General features: G+C 37.6%; 6 protein-coding genes and 1 long non-coding RNA gene across 11 annotated transcripts; 2 read left to right on the top strand and 5 right to left on the bottom strand.

The window, feature by feature from the left end:
* The first annotated feature begins 241 nt into the window (after nt 1–241).
* On the top strand, nt 242–1,977 carry LOC106374257 (nuclear transcription factor Y subunit A-10). 4 transcript variants are annotated; one of them, XM_048767225.1, is made up of 5 exons: nt 242–388; nt 544–757; nt 849–943; nt 1,030–1,248; nt 1,333–1,977. In XM_048767225.1, the coding sequence occupies exons 2-5, from the start codon at nt 592–594 to the stop codon at nt 1,654–1,656; spliced, it is 804 nt and encodes a 267-aa protein (XP_048623182.1). In that variant the 5' UTR covers nt 242–388; nt 544–591; the 3' UTR covers nt 1,657–1,977. The 4 variants fall into 4 exon arrangements, with proteins under 4 accessions (XP_048623182.1, XP_048623183.1, XP_048623184.1 ...); XM_048767226.1 differs by having other exon boundaries at nt 258–388; nt 578–757; XM_048767227.1 differs by having other exon boundaries at nt 267–388; nt 567–757; nt 1,336–1,977.
* On the bottom strand, nt 1,769–4,649 carry LOC106374256 (notchless protein homolog). The gene is made up of 12 exons (XM_013814329.3): nt 4,315–4,649; nt 4,143–4,224; nt 3,943–4,035; nt 3,724–3,849; nt 3,506–3,633; nt 3,197–3,396; nt 3,050–3,122; nt 2,872–2,982; nt 2,624–2,785; nt 2,338–2,535; nt 2,201–2,257; nt 1,769–2,102 (listed from the first exon to the last, which is right to left on the bottom strand). The coding sequence occupies exons 1-12, from the start codon at nt 4,507–4,509 to the stop codon at nt 2,019–2,021; spliced, it is 1,509 nt and encodes a 502-aa protein (XP_013669783.2). The 5' UTR covers nt 4,510–4,649; the 3' UTR covers nt 1,769–2,018.
* A 238-nt stretch (nt 4,650–4,887) lies between these two features.
* LOC106387013 lies at nt 4,888–5,603 on the top strand. The gene is made up of 2 exons (XR_001277638.3): nt 4,888–5,101; nt 5,209–5,603. It is a non-coding gene; the product is annotated as an uncharacterized LOC106387013 (long non-coding RNA).
* Nucleotides 5,604–6,153: 550 nt separating this feature from the next.
* Nucleotides 6,154–11,724, bottom strand: LOC106375464 (ABC transporter G family member 22). Of its 2 annotated transcripts, none has more exons than XM_013815379.3 (10): nt 11,605–11,724; nt 10,983–11,408; nt 9,328–9,398; nt 8,661–8,902; nt 8,237–8,576; nt 7,852–8,160; nt 7,275–7,562; nt 6,914–7,198; nt 6,718–6,825; nt 6,154–6,640 (listed from the first exon to the last, which is right to left on the bottom strand). In XM_013815379.3, the coding sequence occupies exons 2-10, from the start codon at nt 11,389–11,391 to the stop codon at nt 6,425–6,427; spliced, it is 2,268 nt and encodes a 755-aa protein (XP_013670833.2). In that variant the 5' UTR covers nt 11,392–11,408; nt 11,605–11,724; the 3' UTR covers nt 6,154–6,424. The 2 variants fall into 2 exon arrangements, with proteins under 2 accessions (XP_013670833.2, XP_022552829.2); XM_022697108.2 differs by lacking the exon at nt 11,605–11,724 and adding an exon at nt 9,107–9,176 and having other exon boundaries at nt 10,983–11,133.
* An 8,627-nt stretch (nt 11,725–20,351) lies between these two features.
* LOC106375465 (pentatricopeptide repeat-containing protein At5g06540-like) lies at nt 20,352–22,311 on the bottom strand. The gene has a single exon (XM_013815380.3). The coding sequence runs from the start codon at nt 22,309–22,311 to the stop codon at nt 20,473–20,475; it is 1,839 nt and encodes a 612-aa protein (XP_013670834.1). The 3' UTR covers nt 20,352–20,472.
* A 13-nt stretch (nt 22,312–22,324) lies between these two features.
* On the bottom strand, nt 22,325–24,341 carry LOC106375466 (F-box protein At5g06550). The gene is made up of 2 exons (XM_013815381.3): nt 23,012–24,341; nt 22,325–22,731 (listed from the first exon to the last, which is right to left on the bottom strand). The coding sequence occupies exons 1-2, from the start codon at nt 24,292–24,294 to the stop codon at nt 22,488–22,490; spliced, it is 1,527 nt and encodes a 508-aa protein (XP_013670835.1). The 5' UTR covers nt 24,295–24,341; the 3' UTR covers nt 22,325–22,487.
* A 183-nt stretch (nt 24,342–24,524) lies between these two features.
* On the bottom strand, nt 24,525–26,882 carry LOC106375470 (myosin-binding protein 7). The gene is made up of 4 exons (XM_013815384.3): nt 26,623–26,882; nt 25,212–26,552; nt 25,059–25,105; nt 24,525–24,946 (listed from the first exon to the last, which is right to left on the bottom strand). Exons 2-4 carry the CDS (start codon nt 26,436–26,438, stop codon nt 24,844–24,846), a joined length of 1,377 nt encoding a protein of 458 aa, XP_013670838.1. The 5' UTR covers nt 26,439–26,552; nt 26,623–26,882; the 3' UTR covers nt 24,525–24,843.

Genomic DNA, 26,882 nt, shown 5'->3' with positions numbered 1-26,882 from the left:
CTTGAAGACAACATAGTACTGTTAGTTAATGGAGATGGGGAATGAAAATGATATGAAGTGGGATCATAATTGTAGCTTGTGGAGAGAGCACGTCAAGCCAACGCTACTACAGTTAACAAGAGCAATAATTTTGTCTATTTTTATGTGTCACCTAATAAGTAAATAAATAAATAAAAAAAAAGAAAACGTTAAAAAAGATTCACCATGAAAATTGAAGGTGATTGGTTGGTAGAGCGTGCTATTATTAGTTTACATAACACTTGTAGTTTAGTTGTTCACCCATCAACACTCTCTCTTTCTGAATCTTTCTTTCTTTTTTAGAACCGACATAGCTCCCAACACATAGGAATCTTAAGCTTTCTCTCTCTCAGTCTCAGAGTCCTTGTGTGTAAGTTTTCTATGTTTATGTTTTCTTGTCCCAATATTGATTTCTTATTGTAAGATTTGGTAGGTTTCTATCTTTGGATCCTCAAGTTTCTGTTGGAGATCTTGTTATGGCTGATAGAAGCATTAGTTGTTCACTATTTTGATCTTGTTCAACAGATCTTTCACCTTATTTACTTTAGACTTTGGACAGTAAGCATTTAAGCTATGCAAACTGAGTATTGCAAGGAGAGAGGGGAGCTTTTCTCGCCTCCACAGGCTTCTTGTTTGTGGAATATAGCTTTTGGACCTCCGGCGTTGACTACGGAGAGCCTCTCCTCTGTCTCATTCGCCGGAGTTAAGGTCGTTACTCCAGAGACAGAGTCAGAGCAAGGTGTGTGTATAAGCAAAGCTCTGCAACTCTTTCACATTACAGAATCATATAATGTTTTTCAAGGTAACTTTCCTAAATTAATTTAATCTAGGTGGTGGAAAGAGTTCAAGAGATCATGTGTCAAAGCCTCATGTTGCTTTCTCAATGCAATCTTCCTGCTTCGAGTTTGGATTTGCCCAGCCAACGGTGCAGTTTTCTTGCAGTACTTAAACATGTTCTAAAACCTAACAACTCATTTATCTCGTTCCTGATATTATTTCATTTTCGTGTAGATCTACACAAAGCATCCTGATCATGTGGAACAGTACTACGGAGTTGTTTCAGGCTATGGATCTCAGATATCACCAGGCCGGGTCATGCTGCCTCTTAAGATGGAGACAGAAGAAGATGGTACGATCTATGTGAACTCAAAGCAGTACCATGGAATCATCAGGCGACGCCAGTCTCGTGCTAAGGCTGTCCTCAAGAACAAAATTAGCAGCTGCCGCAAGGTAAACCATATTTAAAAAACTAGTTGATATTGTTTTTTGCAATATCGATTCACATATATGCTGCCGTATGTTGTGATGTTGCAGCAGCCATATATGCATCACTCGCGCCATCTCCATGCTATGCGTCGTCCTAGAGGATCCGGCGGGCGTTTCTTGAACACCAAGAAAGCAGATGCTGATTTACAATCTAAGCCAAGCAATCCTCAGATTTCAGAAGTCTTTCATCCCAAAAACAGGACCATGACCTCATCGATGGAAACATACGGACCAAATGTCTCAAGTTCAAATGTTACAAGTATGAATCACTTTCTAAGTTCGTCGGTTCATTCTATTGGTGGTAATATGGTCATGCCTAGCAAGTGGATTGCAGAAGCAATGGATATTGGCTGCTGCAAACTCAAAACCTGATAAGCAAACTGTCTTTTCCCTTATGTTTCAGCCAAACGAAGAAGAGATAGTTCTTGTCCCAAAAAGGGACAATGAGATTTGGTTTGGCTGTAAACAGGCAACTCATCTTTGGCTCATCCTTTCATTAAGTTTGTTTACTTCGTCTGTTTTCTTATACACATCTTCAAGACTGGTGAGTAAAACCATGGTTTAGCTTCAGTTTCAAGTAGAACTACTGAAGAAACAATGATTGGTTTGCTACTACCCTCTTGTTCCAACCAGTTTGTGTTTGTGGGATAAAAATACTCAGTTTGCCAGATTAATGATGTTGTCTTGTGTGCATGTGTTTTTGAAGAAAAAAAAAAGAATAAAGAACTCTTCCTTTAACCTTTCCATAGTTTAAGAGCTTTACCAAGACCACCAGAAGCTACTTTCTCACCATCTGGACTCCAATCCACAGCCCAAACCTTTCCAACACAACAAAAAAAACGAAAAATTATGAGAGAAAAGAGTGTAAATAAAAAAAAGCAAAACCAACAACTTGAGCTTTGAAGTAGTTTAATACCTCATCCTCATGACCAGGGAGATCATGTTTTAGCTTTTTTGTTCCAATCTCCCATACCTGTCAAAGTCAAACATATTGAGGTTTATTTGGTAGTTCTACTCTCTACTGTGTTATCAAATGTAAAAACAGGATTTCACCTTGAGAGTTGAATCTTTGCTGCAACTCAAAAGCATCCTACTGTCAGGTGACCAACTGATCTGATAGACACAGTTAGCGTGGCCTCGGAATGCTGTAATAAATTTTCCTGTGACACCATCCCATAGCTTCACAGATTTATCGAACGATGCACTTGCAATCCATTGCCCATTTGGTGAGAAATACACATGGTTTACAAGCTGTTTATTGAGTTGACACCAAACAAAATGTAAGAGTTAAAAGAAAAAAACAGAAAAAGAAAAAAAAAGTTTAGTAGCTAGTAGTAACCTGTTGATGACCAGTTAACCTGGCTGTAGTAACCATTTTTTGTTTAGGTTGTAAGCTAACGGATGGTTCCCAAAGGATTATTGTGAAATCATCAGACCCAGACACTAATCTTTCAAGAGAATCTATTTTCCCTTTTGCTTTGATGTATCTTTCAAGTGCAATCTTACCAAACATATAGGGAGAGGATCAGAATCAGGCTACAAAAAGACGAGGCAAAGCTAGTAGAATCATCAGAAGCTTATTGTTACCTTTTTCATTTCTTCATCTGAACATGTTACTTGTCTAGTGCGGTCAAAAGCTCCTGTCCGAAGAACATATTCTGTACTCAATGAAAGGGAGTTCACCCAACCGGCATGGTCCTGAAGAAGCAAGTAACTTGAGAAATGTTATCTTAAAGTAACGACCTAGGAGACAAAATAATGTCACCTTCAATATATGTTTGAGGATTCCTTGACCCTGCTGAGTGATCTCCCACATCCTTATGGTACTATCTTGGGAACTGGCAAACACACAATAACATGTTAACAAGATAAAACACCAATAATAAACATTTCAGGTTATTATAAAATGCACCCTGTGTATATAGTTCCATCACCACCCCATTTGACACAGGTCACAGCTCGTGTGTGTCCACTGAGGACAATAAGAGTTCTCTTCAGTGTAAAGTCCCAGATCCTTGCATCCCCATCTTTGCCACAAGTCACAAATCTCCTGCTTGGATAACTAAGATGAGCTGGTTCCCACGCGATACCACAAATCCACTTCTTGTGACCCTAAGAAAAAGTTGAAGATCTATCAGTAACACACAAAAAAAAACATAACCAACAAAACATTTATAAAACATAACCAACAAAACATTTATAAAGTAAAGAAGAGTTTAACTGAAAGTGCATTGCCCTGTAATTCTCCTTTGCTTGGATCCCAACAACAGACTTTTCCATCTCTATCACCGCTCACAAGACACTTTGCATCTGGTGACCATGCAACTGCGAGAACATGTTCCTTGTGCCCTGAACAAACGTTACAGGAACTATATTTATTACAAGAAATCTAAATATATATAGACATCATTAAAAAGAAAAGCATAAAACGTTTCGAACCTTTGCATGTAAACATTGGAGTTTCAGTGTTGAGATCCCAAAGCCTCACAGTTGTATCACCTGAACCACTTGCTAGTTGCTTACCGTCAGGGCTAAACGAAACACAGAGAATCTCACCCTCATGAACTAATTTTCAGACAAAAGCCAATCATAATCACTCGAACCATCTCTTCTAAAACTCAAATACAAAAATCAAGATTAACTTTAACATATATATACCATCACTTATTGTCTGTGAGCAACGGTAAACCGGGCGAATCCTGAAAACAGCTTGTTGTCGATAAACAATCTTCAAAACATTCTCCACGGACACTAAACCACACATGTTCATGTCAAAGTGTTAATAAAAATATACTAAGATAATATTTTCTATCGAATCATAAGAGACCAAACTGCTTTGCTTATTATTAGGGTTTTACCGCTATTTCTCTCCATGTAAGTTCCCACTGAGACAAGAAGCTCTTCATCTGATACATAGAAGCTGTAAGATAACTTCTCCTCCTGGATATTATCAATTTCCCATGAAGTCATTTCAATATTAGGTTCGGTAAGTATAATCAATATCAGATTCGAAAGGATAGAAGAATATACATTGTTGAGAAACGTATTGACCAAGTTGGTGAGCTGCAAATGCCCTGCGTTGTGAGGGATATACATAGCAGAACCTAGTGGAGTTCCTTCTGCGTCTGTTAACAGACACATCACTGTGTTCATCTCCATCTCCGACGCTTCCTGCTCTATGTTAGACGACAAACTCCGATGGAAAATCGACAAAGGCTTTGCCATATAAATATAAACCCTAAAAGTAAAAGTTATTTATTTAAGTAAATCCTCCAAATTAACCCTCTATTTATAAATAAACCCCAACTTTTCCTTTGAAGTCTTATAACCCCTAAATCCCAATTGCCAACCTAAATGTTTTCATGTAACGCCGTTAATGATTTAACCACGACGTGGTTAACACGCATTTAACATTAGAGATTTTAATCTGCAAAGGATTTAACCACAGTGTGGTTTTTTTTTTGGTAAGTGGGCTTTAATTGTTGGTTGGCCAATCTTTGTTAGCATACAACTGTCATTCTCGGAGATTTGGACTTTAATTTAAAGGTAGGTAGGTACATGTGCTAGTAGTTAACAAAAAAACACACACTTAACAGTAGTTCAAACACAACAACTCAGAAACTTCAGTTTTGTGTCTTTATCCCATCCTCTCAACTCTCTCTATAAATAAGATTACAAGTGCATGCATGTCTATCTATATTTCAACATCACAAATATAAAAGAAAGAACAGAATTAAAGAGATCGAGGAGGAAGAAGAACGTAATTTGAAGATACTTAAGGAGTTGGAGACTCAGATCATGTCCCCAACCGAAAAAGGTCGTAGCCTTGATCACCTTTCTGGCTTTCTCAAACCGATATTGATAAAAAAAAAAATCTTTCTTTTTTTTGAGATTGAGATTGATAATTTAAGATTGGTAATTTAGGTACGCAACATCCGTCTACAAGTATCAACGAGCCAATTCTTGGGGATGATGTCCCAAAGGCTTCAGATAAGGGGGACCTTCTTTCCGCCCAACGGGAAAGGGAAACATGGAACCATCTGATGACGATGATGAGAAGAAGACCAATGAAGGAGAGAGCAGCAAGTCTGGTGGTGTGGATGATGCCTAATGAAGCAGCCGTCGAATAATAAAATTAATGTTGTCTTGAAATAAAGTTGTTGTTGTGTCTTTCCATGCACATTTCGTATTTCGAGTTTTTGTTAATTTGGTCAAGCGACGGTCATGTTTGTTGTTGTGTCTCAAACCTAAATAATGGAATGTTTATTTGCTAATATATGGAAAACTATGAAAATCTAATGCATATCTTATTTGCTTAATTTCTTTTTACACATCTCTTTACTTGATATTACGTTGTGAGGGATATACATAGCAGAACCTAATGGAGTTCCTTCTGCGTCTGTTAACAGACACATCACTGTCTTTTTCGCCATCTCCGATCCTTCCAGCTCCATGTTAGACGACAAACTCCGATGGAAAATAGACCAAAGGCTTTGCGATAAAAGTGTTTTTAATAATTAGTTATACATTGGTGATGAAATATATTTAGAATATTCATTTCACAAAGAATAATGAAATAAACTATTGAAAACATGTTGCTTCATTGTCTGAAAAACTCAAATTTTGAAGAAAAGAAAGACTAATCATTAGAGACGTCTAAAATCCCAATTGTCAACCAAATGAAGCTAACCTTAGGCCGTTAAGGATTTAACCACAACGTTAACACGCATGCATGTAACCACAACGTTAATGGTTAACAACAAGCTTACAACAACCTTAATAAAGTGGCGAGACTTGCATTAAAGACACAAAAGCTAGAAATGATTGGAACTTGATTTGAGAAGATCCAAACACATAAGGTTCTTCTAGTTAATAAACATGAACCATTTTAGATTTCGATATACTAATACAAACTAAAACAAATATCTTCTCCAGTCAAAAGACTTCTTTCACCAATCACCAACCCCAATCATTATCAAACTCACAACACCTTAATTAAGCAAGAAGTACATTAGGACCAATCTCTTAATATTTTGTCACGGATTGGTCGTGTCAATCAAGATCATCAAGATCACTTTATGTCTTAGTGCTTCTTCTTGTTGTTGTTATTATTTTTTTTTGGTTTCTTGAGCAAAAAGTGTTATGTTGTGATCTTCATTTGCCTTAGAGACAGATAAGCGAGGAGGCGGTAACCGAAGATCATGGCAACGAGTGCAACCACTTCAGTCAGTCCATTGTCTATTCTCATCCCGTTGATGGATTGAGCAAAGTCTTTATACTGCACTTTGAGAAGAAGCTTGTAGGTGTGGTAATTGAAGGACAGGTAGCGTATCCAGGAGATGAACACCGGTACTTTCTGAAGGACACAAAACAAAAGAACTCAGAAACAGAGGAAAACAAGAAACAAAGGAAATCAAGAAACAGAGAATTTACCTTAACAAAGAATCCTCCGGCGAGCATAAATGTCATGACAGTAACTGAAGCCAAAGTCGTAGCCTTCTTTAAGTCCATTAATATTGCTCCAATAGCAAGTCCGAGTCCCTAGAAAAGATGAAACAAAATCAAACTCACCATTTTGATTTTTACTTTCCCATTATAGAAATGTGGGTTTTGGTCAATCAGAACATACCTGAGATGCAATGATGCAAAGGAAAACAGTGAGCATACTCAAGAAGAAAGGATACGGGCTAAGACGAAGACCAGTCATGAAATAGACCACGAGGAGGAAGAGAGAAGGCAGGATAAAGTCTAGAGGGAGATCACTCGTGGTCCTAGCCAAGAAATATGCACTTAGTCTATACATATCAGCTGCTCTCTCTTTATTCAGCATTGCTCGCTCTTGCGGAAACGCAAATATCGCTGTGAAAACAGGGAAGAACCCCCAGAAAACCGCTATGAAGAAGAGCAAACCAGCCTGTAAACAACAAATCAAATAATTTTCATGTTTCTTGAGGTACAAGGCAGAGAGGAGTGCGCATCAAGATACCTACCTGATCTTGTAGTCCTCTTGGAGTCCGAATATCTGACTGCCACCAGAGAAGACCTAGAATAACAGCTGTGGATAAAACTTGTGTGACACGCAACCAGCTGAAATATTCGTGACGGCGCTCTTTGAGTCCTCTAGAGAAGAGTATGCAGTATTGCTCCCACCAGCTAGCTCCCCATTGTCTCTTTAGACGCAGAAGTTTAGCCTTAGCTTCTTCGTCTAGTGGCACAGGATCAGATAGTTTCTTCTTCTCCTGTTCTGCAACCCTAGTCTCGTATGCCTCCACCAGATACTGCTTAGAATGTTCCAACATATATTAAAACTCAGTTTGTTCCTTTTTAATGAATTTTAAATTTATTCACATAAAAAAAAACCTTGTTACAATAGATGTATTGTTTTGCTAAAGAATTTAGAAAAAAAGTTCTTTAATATGATTTTTTGAATGAATTTTTTTACATATTTCATTACTGTTTGCTAAATTTAATATAATTTTTTGAATGATTTTTTTTTACATCTTTCATTAAGTTTTTTTTAACTCAATTTGGTTTCAGACAATATTAACTTCTTGTTTCTGTGATTACCTCATGAACAGCAGCAGGAGATGGCTTGCCAGTTTGAGGTTCTCTGCCTGAGTTTCCTACTTGAACTCTATCTTCCAACTCAGAAGGCACAGAGATGTCGTTGATGTTACCGTTGGCGAGATCAAGCAAGAACTCAGCAGGGTTCATGGTGATAAGAGGAGAGCAACCAATGGAAGAAAAGTAAACCAAAGCTTCTGATGATTTCCCAAAATAGAGAAGGTTTCCTCTTCCGAGTAGTATCAGCTTATCGAATCTATGGAAGAGTCTACTAGATGGCTGATGTATCGTTGTGATCACTGTCTTCCCCGCCTGTTCCAAAACACATCAAGATTCAGACAACCATCAAAGAGAGTAGAGAGATACAAAGTGTCTGAAACAAGCAAACCTCAGCGATGTCGTGGAGCATCTGGATGGTTCTTAGAGCAGTGGTGGAGTCTAAACCGGAAGTTGGTTCGTCAAGAAGTAGTAGAGAAGGGTTAATGATGATCTCGTTTCCAATGGAAACTCTTTTCCTCTCTCCACCTGATACACCTCTCACGAAAGCTCCACCGATCATAGTGTCTTGACACCTCTCCAGACCTAGCTCTTGGATAACTTCAATAGCACGTTGCTCCTTTTGCTCCCTTGTAAGAGTCTTGGGTAGACGCAAACGAGCTGCGTAGGTCAGAGTTTCTTTCACGGTAAGATGAGGAAAGAGAACATCGTCTTGAGTCACAAACCCAATCCTGTCACCAAACCAGCAAAAAATTGAGTCTCCATATATACAATAATACAAGAGAGTTTAGGGTTTAGGGCAAAAATATACTTACTTGCTTTTCAAGTATTTAGAGTAAGGCTTGTCATTGTAAGTAATAGAGCCTCCAGTGGCGGATTGAGAGATTCGGCCACCGAGTAAGCTAAGAAGAGTTGTTTTGCCACTTCCTGAAGGACCCATGAGAGCAAGAACTTCACCGGGACTCACACTCCCATTTATCCCACTCAATATCTCTTTCTCCACAGGGGATGGAGTCATGAGTTTCCTTATCGACACCTTGTATGTAACTTCCTTGAACTGCATCAATCAAAATCACAAAACCAAAAGTCTTGATATTACCTCACTGATAACAAAACCTAAGTTCAGAAATCTTATAACATATTCTACACTTATTCCCCCCTTTGTATCTGTGTTTGTTCTTACATGCATGACTTAAGACTATGTTAATTAGTCTTGTACATAAAAGTCATGTAAGATGAGATTATGTACAAGACTTTTAACCTGGTGGAAAAGTAGATACACAGAGATAGAGAGACAAATGTGTGATACTCTTTTGATCTCCTCTCAGTGCCTGTGCAAACAGAGAAGATCAGTACCAAAAGAGATCATTCCCACCAACCAAGTACTTCAATGCAATTTTTATTTGAAACGTAACACTAAAGAAACATAACAACCCCAATGCTTTTTCTTTTCTCTTGTCTGAATTGTTATGATTGTCTTACCTTGAGAAAGATAGGTAATGTTGGTTCTGCTTGAAACTTAGGCTTCTTGTTTCCCGCCTCATTGTCGTCCGCTGAAACAGTTAGGTGATTCATCGTTAACAATCAAACTAAGTAAAAGAGGTCAGTGAAGCAGTGAATGAGTCTTTTAAAGTTAGATGAGAATATTAACACCTAAACAAGGTGTGGTAAGTGAGATTTATAACGTACGATGTATTGAACTGTTTGTTGGCCATTCTTTGTTAGCAACCGTCATTCTCGGAGATTTAGAGTTTAGGTGCGCATGTGCTAGTAGTTCAAACACTACAACTCATTAATTGGGGCCCACGGTTTTGACTAATTTAGTAGTGATCTATAGAATTTTCTCACATATTGTTTACCTACTAAAAAGCTGTTAAGTTGGAGAGATCAATCACTACGTGACGTATACCAATCACATATTAGTTTTGTTTTATTCTATTTACGCTGTTTCCCTAGTGTTTACTTAGATTTTAAAAATTCTACCTATATTGCACTAAACGTACAAGATTGTAGCATGAGTGTAGCGTTTATTAAGTGGTGACAATAAGTAGTGGTAAAGCATCGACTTCCTAAAACAACACTTGGACTGACTTAAATATAATGGAAAGGAACGAAAACGTACTGTAAACTTTTAATACCCATTACGATTTACGCATGCATCTTTGACAAAAGTATTTTATATTTGTAAAGCAAACTAATTAATGTTCAATTTAAGAAAATCAAAATTTTAATAATGTATAATTGTTTATAAAAGAAACAAATAGTAAGATATTGGAAACATTTTGTCGTTTTGATCGAATATCTTAGAGCATTTCCAACTCATTACTATTTTTACTTCTATAATAAACATTTAGGGGTGAAATTGTTCCAACTCACCTCTATTTTTTTTTTTATAATAGATATTTATATTTTTCTTCTTTATAAAAGAAAAAAAATAACATTCTTCTAATTTTTTACTCTATATTTAGAGATTGATATTTAAAAAAAAATACATTGGAGCATATCTATTATAGAATTCTTCTATTTTAGAGATGAAAATAGCAAAATACATTGAAGATAATCTTAGGCTCGAGTTGCAGTATTCATTCCATAACTTTCAGATAAGCAAATCATGGTTTCAAATCATGAGGACTAACAAACTAAAGTATTCTTGTAGTTAATGTGTGGTGTTTGTAAAATACTCGGATTAGTCTGAAACTTTTTATACAAGAAGGATTTTTATTTTTAGAAGAAGGATATTTATGTATCTTTTAATGCTTTCTCATTACATACTATATAAGTATATTAATTGTACGCACCACCGAATATGCAACTTGAAAAGTGAAGGAAAAAAACAAAAAAAGGTGAAAAGAAAACAAGTGGTGGAAAGTATATGTTGCACGAGAAAGCGAACACGTGGAACAAAATAGAAGGCCGATTGCTTGCGTCTCTGTTAAATAATTTATCCAACTCTCATGCAAAAAAGCAAAGCAACGCACACCAATCATATACCCGTTGTTATCATTATTATTGTATCATTATTTGTATGTTTAAATGACCAAAGCACCCTCACAGTATGGGAACAACGTAAGATAATGACGAAACTACCCTTATACAAGCAAACAGTGATGATAGAAAAGGTTCACACGACGACTTACGTATCATCTCGTCGTCGCTGAACGGTTTCGAGTCGGAGATTTCCTCCGGCGGCATAGCGAAACCGGTGAACGAAAACGAGAGCCCTAGCGACGCGCTGGACGCACGGCTCAGCGCCGCGCCGCTGCTTACCTCCTCTAGCTCAAGCTTAAGTTGAGCACTCCTAGACTTCCTAATGTGTGTCCCAGCTCCGCCACTCCTCCCTGGAGACGCCGACATCATCAGTCTCCGGCTTGATTTTCTAGACAGCGTCTCTCTTCCACCACTTATTGATGCCGGAGCCGTTGCAGGCACACCATTAGCGTCCATGGAGCCGAAAGGTGATTTGATGGCAGCAGCCAGTGTCTCATATAGCTGCTCGGACCGTGTCCGAGCTAAACCTGAGGCCAACGGTGGCTTCTCTGTTGACATGTTGGTCTTTTCAAGAACTGCCGAGTACAAATCATAAATCATTATCCTTAACAAAAATTTATAACCAATAATAACGTTCAAGATATATAGCTTATGTACATATACGTATAGAACAATGTCAAATGAACATACTTAAACATGTGTAAAGAGAAACAGAACAGGAATGACTATAAGAAGATGTATAGATTTAAAATTAGGATATAGAATCAATACCTTTCGGAAACTAAAAGATAAAAGTAATTAATGTTCCACTGTTTGAAAGATGTTTGTTTTTGTGGAAGAGACGATGTAAAGGCTTGAAACTTGTGACACCCTTTTGAAGCTGCTTCATCAACCTTCTATATATAGTAGCATTTATGAGTGGGTCAGTTCCAATTACGATAATACCCTTAAGTTCAATAGCTATTTAACTTTTAAGAGACGGTTTTTAGTTTTTTTAGTTAAAGTTAAGAGACGGTTTTTATATTACAATAAAAACTACATCCTAAGAACCCCAATAATCATGGCCTTAAGAGCAGCCGCATTAATGAACCCCGGTTGGAGTTCATCATGTGAATTTTTTATTATTTTTTTTTTCATTTTTCGTTTGATTTTTTTTTGAAAAAAAAAAAAAATTGACCAATAGCGGGCCGCCACGTGGTGTGGGGCCCGTTGAACAGTAACGACCCGGGTTCATGCAAAAGGAGCGTTGCGAGACAGAGTCGTGACTGTAGCATATTTTAATAATTTTTTTTTCGGGAAACGTGTGAACCCCCTTTATAAACTCCTAATGCTGGTGCCGTAACAGTTTGCATGGATATAATAGTATATCGAAGACTTTTAAAAATATTTATGTTTGTAATATGTACACACATATCTCTCAGAGAACTACAACGGATTAGTATGAACAAAAAAATCGTATTCAAATTCAGTTCTAGTGAGATGAAATCAACGCTATTATTCACAATCATTAACCTGTTTGCACTTAAATTTTATTCATGTCAAAATTTACATGGCAGTCTGGTTTGCTTCAACATAAGTTCTGATTAGATTTGGATAACATATTCAAAACAATGTTACACCCCTAGCCTTGTTCAGATGCTTTTGATATGAATACAATTTGACGAGTAATAGCGATAGTTTGCGGACACGTGTCTCCAGCTAAGTATGAAGTTTCGTGGCATCCTGACCGTACACGTGGGGGGGGGCATATATATGCATGTTTTCTCGTATATAAATGTTAAGCTCTTTTAATGATCAATCATCTTTTCGGACTCTCTTTTAGTACGATATATATCCTCCATAATTCATGATTAGAAACCCATAAATTAACATGGAATCTTATTTACAACTTATCTCAATTTATGTGACTATTCAAAGTACATAATTCATGGTCAGAAATGCACCACTCCATATAACATCTCGTTTTCAGATTATTTTTATTTTTTGGACATTAGTTTTTAAAGTTCAATTTCGTCTATACCAACTTATTGAATAATCAAACCGCAGACGTGTGCGGCAAATTCAGGCTGCAACTAGATTCTTAATTTTTGGAATGGAACGACGTGGAATACCTTATTCCATTAATTTTTAAAAAAATTCATCTTTTGACATAAATAGAATAGAATACTCATTCCATCAATTTCACAAAAAAAAAATGAATGATTCCAAAACAAATTTGGTTATGAATAAATAGAATGAATCCAGTTCCATTTTTTTTATGTATTTCATTCTTATCATTCCATTTTTTTTCATTCTATCAATTCCTTATTGTTTTCCAGTTACACCTTACTAAAATACAATCTATCATATAGATATATACACACAAATATCATGAATATGGAAGAGTTTTTTGTTGACATTTCAAAAAATATATAAAAGGTGTCAATCAAGACGTAATAATTTATCTTTTATTTTTTTTCCCGACTACAAAACTTTTAGCATTAATTTCTGTATTTTTAGCATTAATTTCCTTTTAACCTTATTAGCTTATATCAGATTAGCCATGACGAAAGATAAAATAAATAGACAGTTATGTTTTACATGTTAGTTTTGTATTCTTGGAAAATGTACGAAAATATTGCGAGGCTTTGGTTGCATCTCATGTTACCTACGGGAGAGGGCACTTCTTATAAAAAGTTGGTTTTGGATGCTTTCTTCATGTCAATTATGCTTTGTGTACCCAAACTTCTTGTTTTGTTTTTCTTTATTTAGTTAGTTTTCAGATTTATTTAGCTTTCGTTAGGGATTTTCGTACGTATTATCTTCACATCTTCGTAAATGTTTTTTTTTTTTTTTTTTTTTTGTTAACCGAGGGTCCTACGCCGGGGTCCAGACATCCCTCGAGGCCCGCAGCAGCCACGTCATTTCCACCCCAGAAGTAGCAGGGTGGGTCCGGGTGGCCACCTAATGATTTAACCGTAGTAGGGTGCCTTCGAACCCAGGTCGCTTAGCTCACTGGTGTCCGCCTACCACTAGGCCACCAAGATCAGTAAATCTTGATGATAATTCACATACTCTTCATATGTATTTCTATATTTATTACATCTATCATCTATGTAAATTATATCAATTTCATATATCATTCACATTATTCTTTTTTTTTTTGCATTTTCATCTGCGTTAATTATTGGATTATTTCTTACTACTTTTTTCGTCTTAATGATATATCATGTATATGTAAAGTTTGTATCTTGAACGTGTGTACAAGTGCTCAAATTATAAAAGTAAATTTTGAATTAAAAATAAATTTAAATGATATTTTGATATATGTATTATTTATATTTATTTTTCTCAAATCATTAAAATATAAAATAATTAATAGACACGTACGTATGGACGAAGATTAATATACACATGCATGTGTTTGCTATAATATACACATAATCGGTGATATTGTAGCTACTGACCACTTGACCGATCGAATCACTCTCCAAATCAACCTAAGGAAATCTAGGTGAAGTGCCAATTAAGATTTCTTGCCTACTCCCTCGTACTCTTAGTAAAACAATCGTACCAATAGAGCTGGAGAACCCACATCAATGCGCTAGTCAAATCATTTTTCAAGAAGTTATTGTTAGAAATCCTACACTAAAAAGTTTGAGATGAAACCAAAGTAATACATAGTTGATATAGATCAATGCACTTTTTGAGTTACCATAACGAGAAAGAAAATCAGTGACTCGAAAAATAGTCCTTATTGTATATATAGTTTACCATAATGAGACACATTGACTGTAAATCAGGTTTCACATTCTCTTGACGATGCAATCTTTACCATATCAACATCACATATGTAATCGATGATAATCAGTGTTTTTAAAACCGGACCGGAAGCTGAACCGGAAATATTTTGGGTCACGGTTCAATATGGTTGGACCGGGTCAAACCTGGTTCAATAATATGGTTTAATATTTTTTTAGTATGTAAATATAAAAGTAATATTAGTAAACATGATGCATAGTTAAAATATAAATCAATTTTGAACATAAAATATTATAAATATAAATTAGTTTCTTGTTTATATGGATGGTTTATAGATTTTCGATAGTTTTAGTGGTTTTTATTGGTTTAATAACTTTGAAATATAATCCGGCTATGTGGCCGGTTCATGATCGAACCAATTATTAGACCAACCCGGCTATATAACCGGTTTACGGTCGAATCCGGTCCAACCATCGGATCGGTCCGGTTTTAAAAACACTGATGATAATTAATTAAATCAGTGAAAGTTCAGGTCACCAATTAAGTAGACACAGTAAGTAGAGATTTTTTCTAAGAAATAAGACTCCAAAAAGGACTTGTACTATGACCGTTCTTTTTTCCCCTATGATACTTCGAAGTACGCAAGAGTATATAGCCTCTAAATATTGTTTCCATCTATTAAATTTGACGCCGCACAAAATGACTTACGAAGGTACTAGATCCAGTGCACTGTCCTTGTGTCTAGATTAGTTTCTTTCATAGTAACAACTCCCTTACAATTGAAAAAGCTAGCTTGACAAATTTGTATGTATCCGACCAATAAAAATCAACCGTACGTTGGATCTAACCGCCTCTGACATAATTGCTGCAAGGCATAATTATATGTAAGGACCCGACTATGATATTGTTGCAAACCCTAATTTTATACAAGGATGAATAGTATATTTGTAGTAAAAAAAATTGTCAAAAGTTTATAGTGATTAGTTTAAGTGGTGTATATTGGTTTTCTAAAACTGGGATGGTTCCAACCCATGCTAGTTTTCGAATAAGTATTTTCTTTAAAATAGACTTTCAATTGACTTACGTACGTCTACCAAAGGTACAATAATAAATTAATTGTCATGTGAGGCCAAATGTTTAATTTGGTACGTTATGTGTAAATGTTTGTACTGCCTCAGCGTGTATAGTCACGTACAGTGGTGCGGGAAAGCTACGGACATGTTATGATTTTGCCAAAAGATCGATGTGTTGAGTTAAATTACAAAGCCAATAAATGCAGCAAACCCAATATTTTGTTTTCTTCTTCCTTCTGAAATGATAAGCGGCTTCTATTGATACCTACATTTTGTTCATTTCTGTCATTGGATCCTGTATAGCGCAAAAATTCCAGTTTTTATTTGCGTTCGGAAAAGAAAAATCCACGTTAAATATTAATTAGCTATAGTAAACACACTCACAAAATAAAATAGTCTTGATCAGGAGGATACATGTCTAAGTGGGGACAAGTAGCCACGAGAGATGAATAAGAGTGCATACACGTGGTGGGACGAGTGCGAAGATGAGTCAAGAAGACTCAAAGAGATGGGGAGAGAGGAGTAGCCCTTGTCCTTCCCCCACAATGTCTGGTCGGTAGTTGAAACGTTAGTTGTCGACTTAGCGAGCCCTCTCCTACTTTTATTTATTCGTTTACAATAATTAATAATACAAATTAGACATATAACATGTACTATTCTCTATGTTTTACAATAATATGAAATGTTTATAATACAGTTTTATAATTCTATTTGCAAAAATTAAATATTTTGATTTTGTGACTACATAGGACTATTTGTGACTAATTGGATTTACAGTATTTTTATGAGTTGTAAATAACGTTTTATTTAACTTCAAATGGTGTTTAATGTAGAAAAACTAAAACGTGTATACTTAATATGTTTTTTTAAAATTGCACTATGAACTATAAAATTTTATACACTAGGGGCAAAGTCCCTGCACAAGCACGGGGTCGTGGATGGAGTTGTTGTTCTATGTCAATGTATTTATGTGATGTTGTATTTGTTGCGCTTGGCGTTTTGCCGTGGTCATTAATTTTGCATGATTTGTATGTATTATAATAGAGCTAAGGTGTGGTTTTTAAACTTGGAAAACCTTTGTTATTTATGTTTAGTTTAGAAGTTGTGTTTTTTGTTTGTTTGTTATGTGAGTTTATTAATTGTCTGGGTTGCCTATTAGTGACTCAAGTTTAAACATTTGGTTTTTGCTTATGTTATTCAAAGGTTGGTCGGTTTGCCGGTTAAGTAACTACCACATATAGCCCAAATGAGGTTATAAGTAACATCATGTGGGTGTTTACGGTGACATATATAAATTGGGACTTGAACGTAGTATAACTACGTCAATACTAAATCCCAAAGTGGAAATGGATCAAAATATGTGTATCTAATCTTGGGTAAAAACGTGAGAAACATATCCTCATATTTGATAGAAATTTAATCTTTTTATGGATGCTGAATCTTGATTCCAAGTTGTGTTCCCGAGCATTGGAGAACACTACCTCTAGACACTGCTTTTCTAGTCGATGCGAGAAGAGTGTGAAAAACGCAACATGAGTTTTAAATTTCCTCTGTCATTTCTTGCCCAGCAAAGAACTTTTTTTTTACTTCCAGTTGCTTCAAAATAGGCACATACGAGGAGTTCAAAAACATACAGTCCTCCACAGTTTACACTTTTACATGAGCTCCATTATAATCCTTTAGCTTCGGAATAACCGGCATTGCCCCAATAGTAGTCACGACGTGAAAGATATATTTCCATGACTCCTTTGCCTTCTTCACAGCAGATTACACCACCATTGACACTGCATTCACATTTACATGAACGATGGTTTATAAAGATTCAGATCCTCAAGCTCTGGTGGTGTAGCTTTCCATGCATCAGTATACTTCTCCAGGTGAGCCATTTTCTCTTCCATCATTCGCAATGCAACGCAACTCCTTTGGAATCAAATTTTGTCGCCATCACTCAAGAACGCGCCTTGCTTTTTAGCATTGGTTTAATCTTCGCTAACCGTGTAAAACGTGTCTTCAGCTACTGTCTCTTCAGTTGATTATCAAACAACTCTTTGGATCAGAAATCACTTGCCGAGTCAATTTGATCTCTTCTACGATACCACAACTCATGAGAATGACCCACCTCAAGATCCTTAATACCTAGATCCATGTTCGAGTAACCCAATTGTTGATATTGCTATTAATTCCCCCAAGTCCCCTCTTTCTAAATATGTTCAAATTCCAAAAACGCTATTACAATATCAAAAACAGTTGTAAAAATAAATCTCTACGACCCGAACAAAACAACCCAAACATATATTATTTGTATTTTTAAGTGATCCCAAGCTAAGCTATACTGTTGTAAGTCCAGATACTGAAAAACTAACTGGAAGTGGGATGTATAGAACTTCTTACCATGCTTTCACTGGCTCGATTGTCAAGTTGATCAGTTTTCAAGGATTATTTATCTTTCTAAGATATGAAAAAAACATTGATTTGTAAATAGCCACAGAGCATGACAATTCTTTATATAGTAACACGGTCGAGCATTCTCTCTCTAGTAAATAGCCACATATCACGACGATTCTATATATAGTAGAAGTGAATGTAATCATGGTTACCTCTGTGTAAACACTTAACAGTGCTCTGTTTTTCCAGTCTTTTTGAAGGGTTAAGCTCTGAATCACTAGTATACTCGAGTATATCTTTAATCTGAAGCAAGCTACAACAGTGTCTTTTTCCACCTGAAAAGGTCTTTTACAGATGGATCATGAATAAGCCTGATAAAGCCTTTAACAAAGACATTTTTCCACATCCAGGAGCCACAACAACAGTGTTAACCTACAGCAGCAAGAATATTACTAAACAAATAAATTTTTGATCAAAACTTGTGAGAAGACAACTACTAACTTTCCCAGTTTATATGCCACTAACATCATTAAGAATGCTTATCTTGGCTTCTCTTGTTTTTTGGGCCAAGGAGCTTCACCAGTTCCTGAAGAAAAGAAACAAATTGAAGTTTCAAACTCAGAAGTCATGAAGCAAGCACATATCAATACAACAACAGCCTTGTGAGTTTGCAAAAGTTGTTAGCGTATATACTCACAAACAAAACACGCTTACCAGTGTTCCACGGTGTTGGAAGTGCATTCCATTCAACAATCTCACACTCGGCCTCACTTTTTAACTCTTGTAACTCAATTCTATTGTTGCCTAATTGGTAACTCAATGCCGACTCTGTTCAACACAGTTTTATCTCAATGTTTCAAGAATCCGAAAGGGTAAAGCTTTGCTTAGAGATTATTACTTACATGCCTATTCTTCTCCTGATTTCAAAGGATATTAGTATTTTGTTGAAAAAGACTATTATTTTGAGCAGCATAGAATAATTGATATGATTTAAGCAGTCACAAACCTGTATTGTTTTCTGTTGATACACTGAAAATCTGGGAAAATTTGATGAAGAATATGAAACGATGGAGAATAAGCAATTTGCGTAGTTTTTGTGGCCGTCTGAACGAACAGAGATTCATGAGGTTGCTATTTTGTTTTTAAGAGGGGCAATAATGGCTAAAGATAGTGAAGTTAGGACTGATGAGTCTCAGATTCACAACGGTTGACGATTGATTTAACCTGAAATAAACTTGGAAGATAAAATCAATGGGGAAATTGCAAACAACAAAGACACATAATTACGAATAAAATTAATATTTTCAAAAAAATATTTTTATGTGAGACCCATAAATATGCCGACGTGGATAGCCTAAAGAGTGAGCAAAAACTCCCTCATTATAATATAGATTATAAAATAAATTTAAATTAAACCTTTAGAACATTAATAAAATGGTCAATGAAACAAATCTACATAAATAATAAAAAGGGTATAAACAATAATCTTTCTCTTTTAAAAAAAAAAATGTCACTTTTATATTTTTTCACACAAATTAAAAAATGAATAGAATGCATTAATGTTTTTTTTTTGTAATTATAACTATTTAACTAATAGTGTTTAGGATAAATAAAAATATTCATAAAATTAATGAATTTTGCAATAAATAATTTTACAATATATATAAATTGCAAACATAAAATGAGACTTTTATGAAACAAAAATAAAATATTTCAAAATGACAATTTTGCAAAACGGAAGGACTAATGATTAATGAATAATTTTAATGAATAAATAATTAGTGAATATAACTTTGGAACTGGTGTGTTTGTAGATTAATCTTTGACTGATTGAATAACTAACTGCTAAACATAGCATATAATATAGCGAAGTTAGCATAATATGTTGTAGTTTTATTTTGGTCAAGAAACAATTTTCATATCTGGTGTCAAACAACTCCAATTAAGAAAATTTTAAGAAAATATCAAACCAGCCTTTAAAACACAACGAGATATGTAATCATTATTAATGTTTAATTATACAATTTCAATCAGTTTTCCATTTGGCAATGGGACCAACAGAAAAGACTCTCTTTGTCACGTGGCTTCTTCTCCTAAAGGACGGCACCGCCCCTCTCTCGTTTTTACATGGAAGTACTCTATATGCTCAAGTCAATTGCATTACATTACACTAATATGCTAGATATTTTCTTCTATAGCTTATATACATGGACTATAATGTTTAAATGACAAAAAGTCTAAAACTGCTATTTATATGTATTATGACTGTACCTACTCCATCAACTTACTAGAGGTAGGTTTTGATTTGTAAAATATTGATATCACATGATATATCTGTATTAGAGATGTGCAATAAAGGTGGTATACAAAATAAACATAGTGCTACTGAAAATCACAGATCCTCCAAAAGAAATACAAAAACAAAGAAGTGAAGCAATTGTCACCAATAATCTCTGCATGAACATAATCCATTTCTAAAATGATGAAACCTGTTCCGGTCTCTTACAATAAACTCTCTACCATAAACCTCAGAGATATGCTTTGTTACCGTATGGCAATCCTCACACACCCTCAAGTTCTTCACTATCCTAATAATTGTACCAGGCTTAGTCTTAATCATACCATACGCAATAGCAAGCTTCTCGCTATGCATATGAATTGCACTCTCCTTCTCTTCCTCGTCCACATCAAAAAACGCATCCTCTGTGTTCCCCTTGTACCCTACCAATCTTATCTTCCCCAAAATCTCTTCCCACTTCCTTCTGATCTTACCCATCTCAGGATGATCATCTCCCATGGAGAACTTGTTTATCTTCCCATCAATCTCTATTACACTCCACGCTGGCGGTTTCTTAACAAGCTTCTCCTTCATCATCTCCCTCACGCTCTCGATCTTCTCCCATTTTCCCGCACACGCGTAGATATTCGAGAGCAGGACGTAGTAGCCGCTGTGTTCTGGTTTCGCCTCTAACAACATGTTTCCTACTCTCTCTGCCACCTCAGCGTTCTTATAAATCTTACACGCTCCAAGCAAAGCTCCTAATATAGGAGCATTCGGCTTCACCGGCATTTTTTCGATAAACCTCTCAGCTTCTGCTAGCTTTCCAGCACGGCCAAGCATGTCAACAATACAACCATAATGCTCTAACCTAGGCTCAATCCCATAATCTCTTTTCATCATCTCATATATTTCAAAACCTTTTTCAACTAACCCACCGTGGCTGCAAGCCGAAAGAACCGCTGTGAACGTAACATCTCTAGGCACAAAACCTAACCTAACCATTTCAGAGAAGTAACCAACCGCCTTGTGAGCGTTTCCGTGCACCGCAAGGCCTTTGATAATCGAACTCCAGCTCAAGCTATCCTTCTCATCCAACTCCTGAAACACACGAACCGCCTTCTCCATCTCCCCGCACCTCCAGTACATCTCCACAAGAGCCGTCCCGAGAACAAGATTCACGTTCATCCCATTCTCAACCACGTACTCATGCGCCCTTACTCCAACCCCAAGCGCGCCCAAATGAGCACAAGAGGAAACAACACTCACCATAACCGTCTCGTTCGCGACAACGCCTTCTCTTTGCATCACTTCGAACAACTCAACCGCTTCCTCGAAACGGTTACTCTTCGCATACCCGTTGATCATAATACTCCACGTCACCAAATTTCTGTGAGGCATTTCGTCGAACATCTCTCGCGCGTCATCAACCAGCCCGCATTTGCAGTACCCATCCACCATCGAAGTCCAAGAAACCACATTTCGAAACGGCATCCCTCCGAAGACTCTACCGGCGGAGGCGATCGAGCCGCAAGTGGCGTACATGTGAACAAGAGAGTTCTCCACATAAACATCGTTGTGGAACCCGAATCTAACGATGTGCGAATGAATCTGCGCTCCTGTTCTCACGCACTCCATCTCAGCGGAGGCTTTGATAAGAAACGGGAACGTGATGTTATCTGGGGGGATGCAAAGTCTCAGCATCTGGGTGTAGAAGTTGTAGGCTTTGCTAGGTTCTGGGCTTGTGGAGAAGCTGCGGATGAGGAGGTTGAAGACGAAAAGGTTCGGACTTTGGATCTGGGAGAAGATTCTGTATGCGTATTCCGTGGATTTGAAGGAGAGAGAGAGGAGACGGCTGGCGACGAAGACGTCGGAGATGAGATGGGTTCGTATGAGGAAGCCATGGATGATCTTGAGGTCGGTGAAGGAAGAGCAGGTTTGGAGTAAAGCTAGCTTCGGGTGTTTTGAGCGAAGTGTGTTGAGCACGATGCTGCTACTCATTCTCTGAGGTAAGTTAACGATAAAGGATTAAACTTTATAATAACGGTCTGTTTCATTTGTATTCAAAGTTCTGACTTTAATGAAACAGAGTAGAGAGAGCACATAGATTGTTTGTTGTTACTCATGAAAAAGAAAATGTTACAATAAAAAAAATTTGGAGTTATGTTTGTGTTTGTTTAGAAAGAAAACTTGAAGGCACCAGATTTGGAATCTGTTGCAGCGTCCCAGAATGTGACTTTTTGTTCTTCGGCTATTCTCTTTTCTTCTGCTTTCTTCTCTAGCTCTTGGATGGTTCCAGGGTAGGCTTCTTCAATGGCCTTCTTGAATTTGTCATGCAAGTTCTCTCTGTCGTTTGTTCCGGAGACGAGCTCTTTAGCATTTGGTTTCTTCAAGAACTCCAATACGTTCAGTAGATTCCTCCTGCACAAGTAATGTTCCACCACAATTAGACCACAACTCAATTCACAAATACGAAATTAAATTCCATAAAATCAACAGTTTCTGCAACCTATGCACAGACAACTCCCAAATAATGTATAAAAAACACATTTAATATACTTTTGATATTCTAGTTACATCAAATCTTTGCTACTTGTAAACTTGTGTTGATAGCTAATGGTAGTATCTGTTGTCAACTTTATTAATTTCAACGAGGCATCCATGATCCAACTAAGGAGCCAGTATAGAAAAAATCATTTACCTGCTAACATAGTTCTGAGTAATAGCAATAGATTCCTCCAAGTTAATCACCAGATGCCACCATCCATTAGGTACAAACACCACCTCCCCAGCTTTGCACACACACTCAACAGGCCTCTTATTCCAACTCCTAGTATCACCATAAAAGTTCATAAACCACTCCATTATCGAAACGGGACAAGCCACTTCCGCTCCATCAGGACTCGGATGCACACCCGGAGGAACCACATCCGGCGGGAACAAAACCCACTTCTTCGAACCCGTGATCACCGCGTTCCAAGCAGAGGTCGAGTTAGGATCAATATGGAAAGAAGAACCAGACCCGGACGGTCCGATTATAATCCATCTATAATCAGGCCGCTCGTTTCCCAAAACACTAAACAAATCTTCCCTAAAATAGACAGGAGCCTCATACTCCGAGTCCAAAACGGGAACTTTCTCAGCAAACTTGGGATCAAACAAGTACAACGGCCTCTCCTCGCTAACTCCGTCAGAGTACTTAAAATAGTTCTCGAGCTTCATCTCAACCGGACCAACAGCGAACTCCACGTCACCAGCCACGTCACTCAGATACTCTTTAGTCCATTTCTTAACCGCACCCCAGTCGTCCAAACACCCTTCCAACAGAACAGGCTTATTCGGCTCCTCGAAGTTAGTAATAAACTCCTCAACGGAAAGGCCTCTCACACGGGAGATGTTATCCCGTTCAAGCCACTCCCGCTTCATCTCGAGATTCGCGCATAGCCAGCTCTGGAAGAGGTAATCAGAATAGAAATCTCTAATCTTCAAAACCGATTCGCCATCTCCTCCAAAAGGCTGCGACTTTGGATAACGAGACGCTACGTAGGTGGCTTTCCACGACCCGGCGAACAAAAAGTCTCCTTTTAGCTCTTCCAAGACGAGGTTTCTCCAGAGAGGCTCGTGGTTAGCGAATACGTAGAAGGATTTGGTGACGGTGGATAAAACGCCGAGATGAGCCGCGTCGAGGAGAGCTAGGATTTCTAGAACGAGCTCGTCGGTGAGGACCTGGAGGTTGCCTAGACCAGTGTTTCGCACGTTGACGGCGCCCTTGTTGACGAAGTAGAGGTTTCCGAGAGGTTGGACTCCGTGCTTTGCTGAAGTTTTGAGCTTGAACCCGTTTCCTTCATCTTCTTCTTCTTCCTCTTCCTCCTCTGTTAGTGCCGTCTCTTGAGACGGAGGTTGATTCTGAATGAGCTTTTGTCTTTTGGATTTGGATCTGCGCCGCCGGTTACGGAGACTGGAGGCTAGAAGCGAGTTCGGCATCTTGTGACGGAGCTTCAATCAGCTTATGCGGCGAGGGTTTTGGGTTTTAACGAGTGACTACTAAACCGGAATAAGAAAATTCGATTGGGCAATCTCTTTGGGTCGAACCGGTTAAACCGAAATTGATTAGATGTTGATTAATCAATTAGACCTTGAAAAACAAAAACAGAAATAAACTTTGATTGATGGTAGCTTCGTTTAAAGGATCGATAACTTTTGAGTACATTCAATACAACACCAAGTTCCGATCACCGGAAGTTTTGTATTCTTTGCCAGAGAAAACCCAAACAAGAATGTGGGAAAATTATACACAGCTTACTGTATAAAAAAAACAAGCTTTTAGACAATAATCAAACCCCATTCAAACCCCAAACAACAAATGAAATATATATATGGCAAATGCAAAATAAAGAAAGAAACTGCACACAGAGAAAAACATTTTTTTTTTCTCAGCAACCATATGAATGATGATGGGAGAGTGATGTTACTCCCAGTATATTCACATTAAGAGCCTTCAGATTCACCAGTTGGAGAATGTGATATGTTGTTTCACACTTGCGTTCTTGAAAGACATCTCCATTGCCGTATCCGTGGAGTCTTCTCTAGAAGCATTTGCAACCCCATCGTGCTCCCTTGCATCCCGTTCATGTACCTGCATTTAACCATTTTGAACACAAGGATGCTTGCATAAGTATACAACTTCAAATCTCAAAACTCAGGTGAAGCAAAAAGCTAATCAAAGTTCAAGACTGTGTGTTGCTTACTTGCTTCTACGAGCCCTCTTTCTCCAGAAAAGAAAAGATGTAATCCACTGCACAAGGAACAATCACAAGAATCAGCTAAGGAGTAAACTATAATTAGCACAACCTGCTTCTTAAAGACAACAACACATTGATTGGCATACGAAAAAAAATCACCTTAAAGAGAGATATGAAACTGAATGCTCCAACAGTAGACGCTTTCTGCAGAGGCAATCTCCGTTCAGGAATAATATCCTTCGATAGATGTTGCGCAATCTCTTTCAAAAGAACCATTTGAGCTTTCTCAGTCCTCATAGACACAATCGCCTGTCTCATCGATTCCCTGTCAGCCTCCAGTGCTTGAAGCCTCGCGTAGAGCTTCGTTATCCCAGGATCACTATGATCATCAGGCTGGTTCAATTTATCTCCATAGCCATCATCCTTAAACTTCTGCTCAGAAACATCACTCTGAGATACACTGTGATGGATAGAATCAATGGTATAGACTCTATCATCCATCTCATTATCTCCCGTCTCTGATAAGTCACCCTTACCCTCTGCATACAAGCCAGGCCCTTGATCCTTGCTTGTTCCCAATAGTGAACCTGAACTACCGGTGGAGACCCCCCTGAGATGTCTCTGACGCCTAGGACTCTGACCAACCACCTCCTTCTCCAAATAAGTTCTCCCTCCTCCGGATACATCACCATGAGGCGGAGTAAAGCTCTCCATCTGACTTATCCTCTGTTCCAAACTCTTCAAATCTTCTCTACCATGAGGTGAAGAATCAGTCAGTGCGTACTTTTCAACATCCTCAACATCAGCCTCCAGATCTGGATTCTCATTCAAACTACACTTAAGAGGAGGATAATCATAAGCAGGGAGGTCATACTCAAACTCATTCCTCTCCCCATCAAACTCAGACTCATCAACCCCATAACTCATCATCCTATGCTTATAACCCTGAGCCTCACAAACAAGCGCCTGAACAGTCTGCTCCCTCTTATAAACCAAATCCTCAAGAGCCAAAAGCTCCTGCTGATCATGCTCCATCTTCTCCTCCGCAAACCGCTTAAACTGCCTCAGCTCCATCTGAATCTCAGCCTTGTCCCTCTGCAGCTTCAGTATCATAGACATCGCCTCGTTCGCAGCCGTGGAAGCCGCGTTTCTCTCCTCGTCGAGCTCGGCGTAGAGCTCTTGAATCGATTCCTGCTGAGAGGTGACGGTTTCGCGCAGGAGCTCGCATTCGTTCTCGATTTGGACTTTCGCGTTGGAAGAAGACGAGTCCAAGTCAAGCTCAGGTATGTAGTTCTCGAGCTCCTCGTGTTTTCTCTTGACGGATCGAATCCACGAAGCGTTGAGAGAGCAATCGCATCCACAATCACAGCATCTTACTAAATCCATAGCTTGTATTGTATCCAATTTCACAATCCAAGGATAAACATAGTAAGAATCGAACCAAATCCTTAAGAGAGATTTGAAAATTGAATTTGGGGATTTCACCAGCTGAATCGAATTCTGCAAAGGCACATGTAAAGAAAAGTCAATTCGTCTCAATCTAAAGCGATAGCGCCGCGGAGAAACTTACCTTTTCAATCACCAGGAACGGGAGAAAGTTGAAATTTCCCAGGAAAATATCTTCTATTCTTTTGAGCTAATAATAATAATAATATCTCTTCTTCTCTCTCTATCTCTAACAGAATCGTGGAAACGGAAGAGAAGAAGGAGAGACTAGAGAGAGAGAGAGAGAATTGGTCTTTGTTTTTCCCTCTGGATTTTTTTTTTTTTTGAAGCCCTAAAAGGTTATGTTTTTTTTTTGTTCGTCCATGGAGTCTCGTGACAATGACG

Source organism: Brassica napus, chromosome C9 (assembly GCF_020379485.1).
Source record: "Brassica napus cultivar Da-Ae chromosome C9, Da-Ae, whole genome shotgun sequence".
Classification (NCBI taxonomy): domain Eukaryota; kingdom Viridiplantae; phylum Streptophyta; class Magnoliopsida; order Brassicales; family Brassicaceae; genus Brassica; species Brassica napus.
The sequence above is the reverse complement of the archived record's forward strand: the minus strand, read 5'-3'. Positions and strand labels throughout refer to the sequence as shown.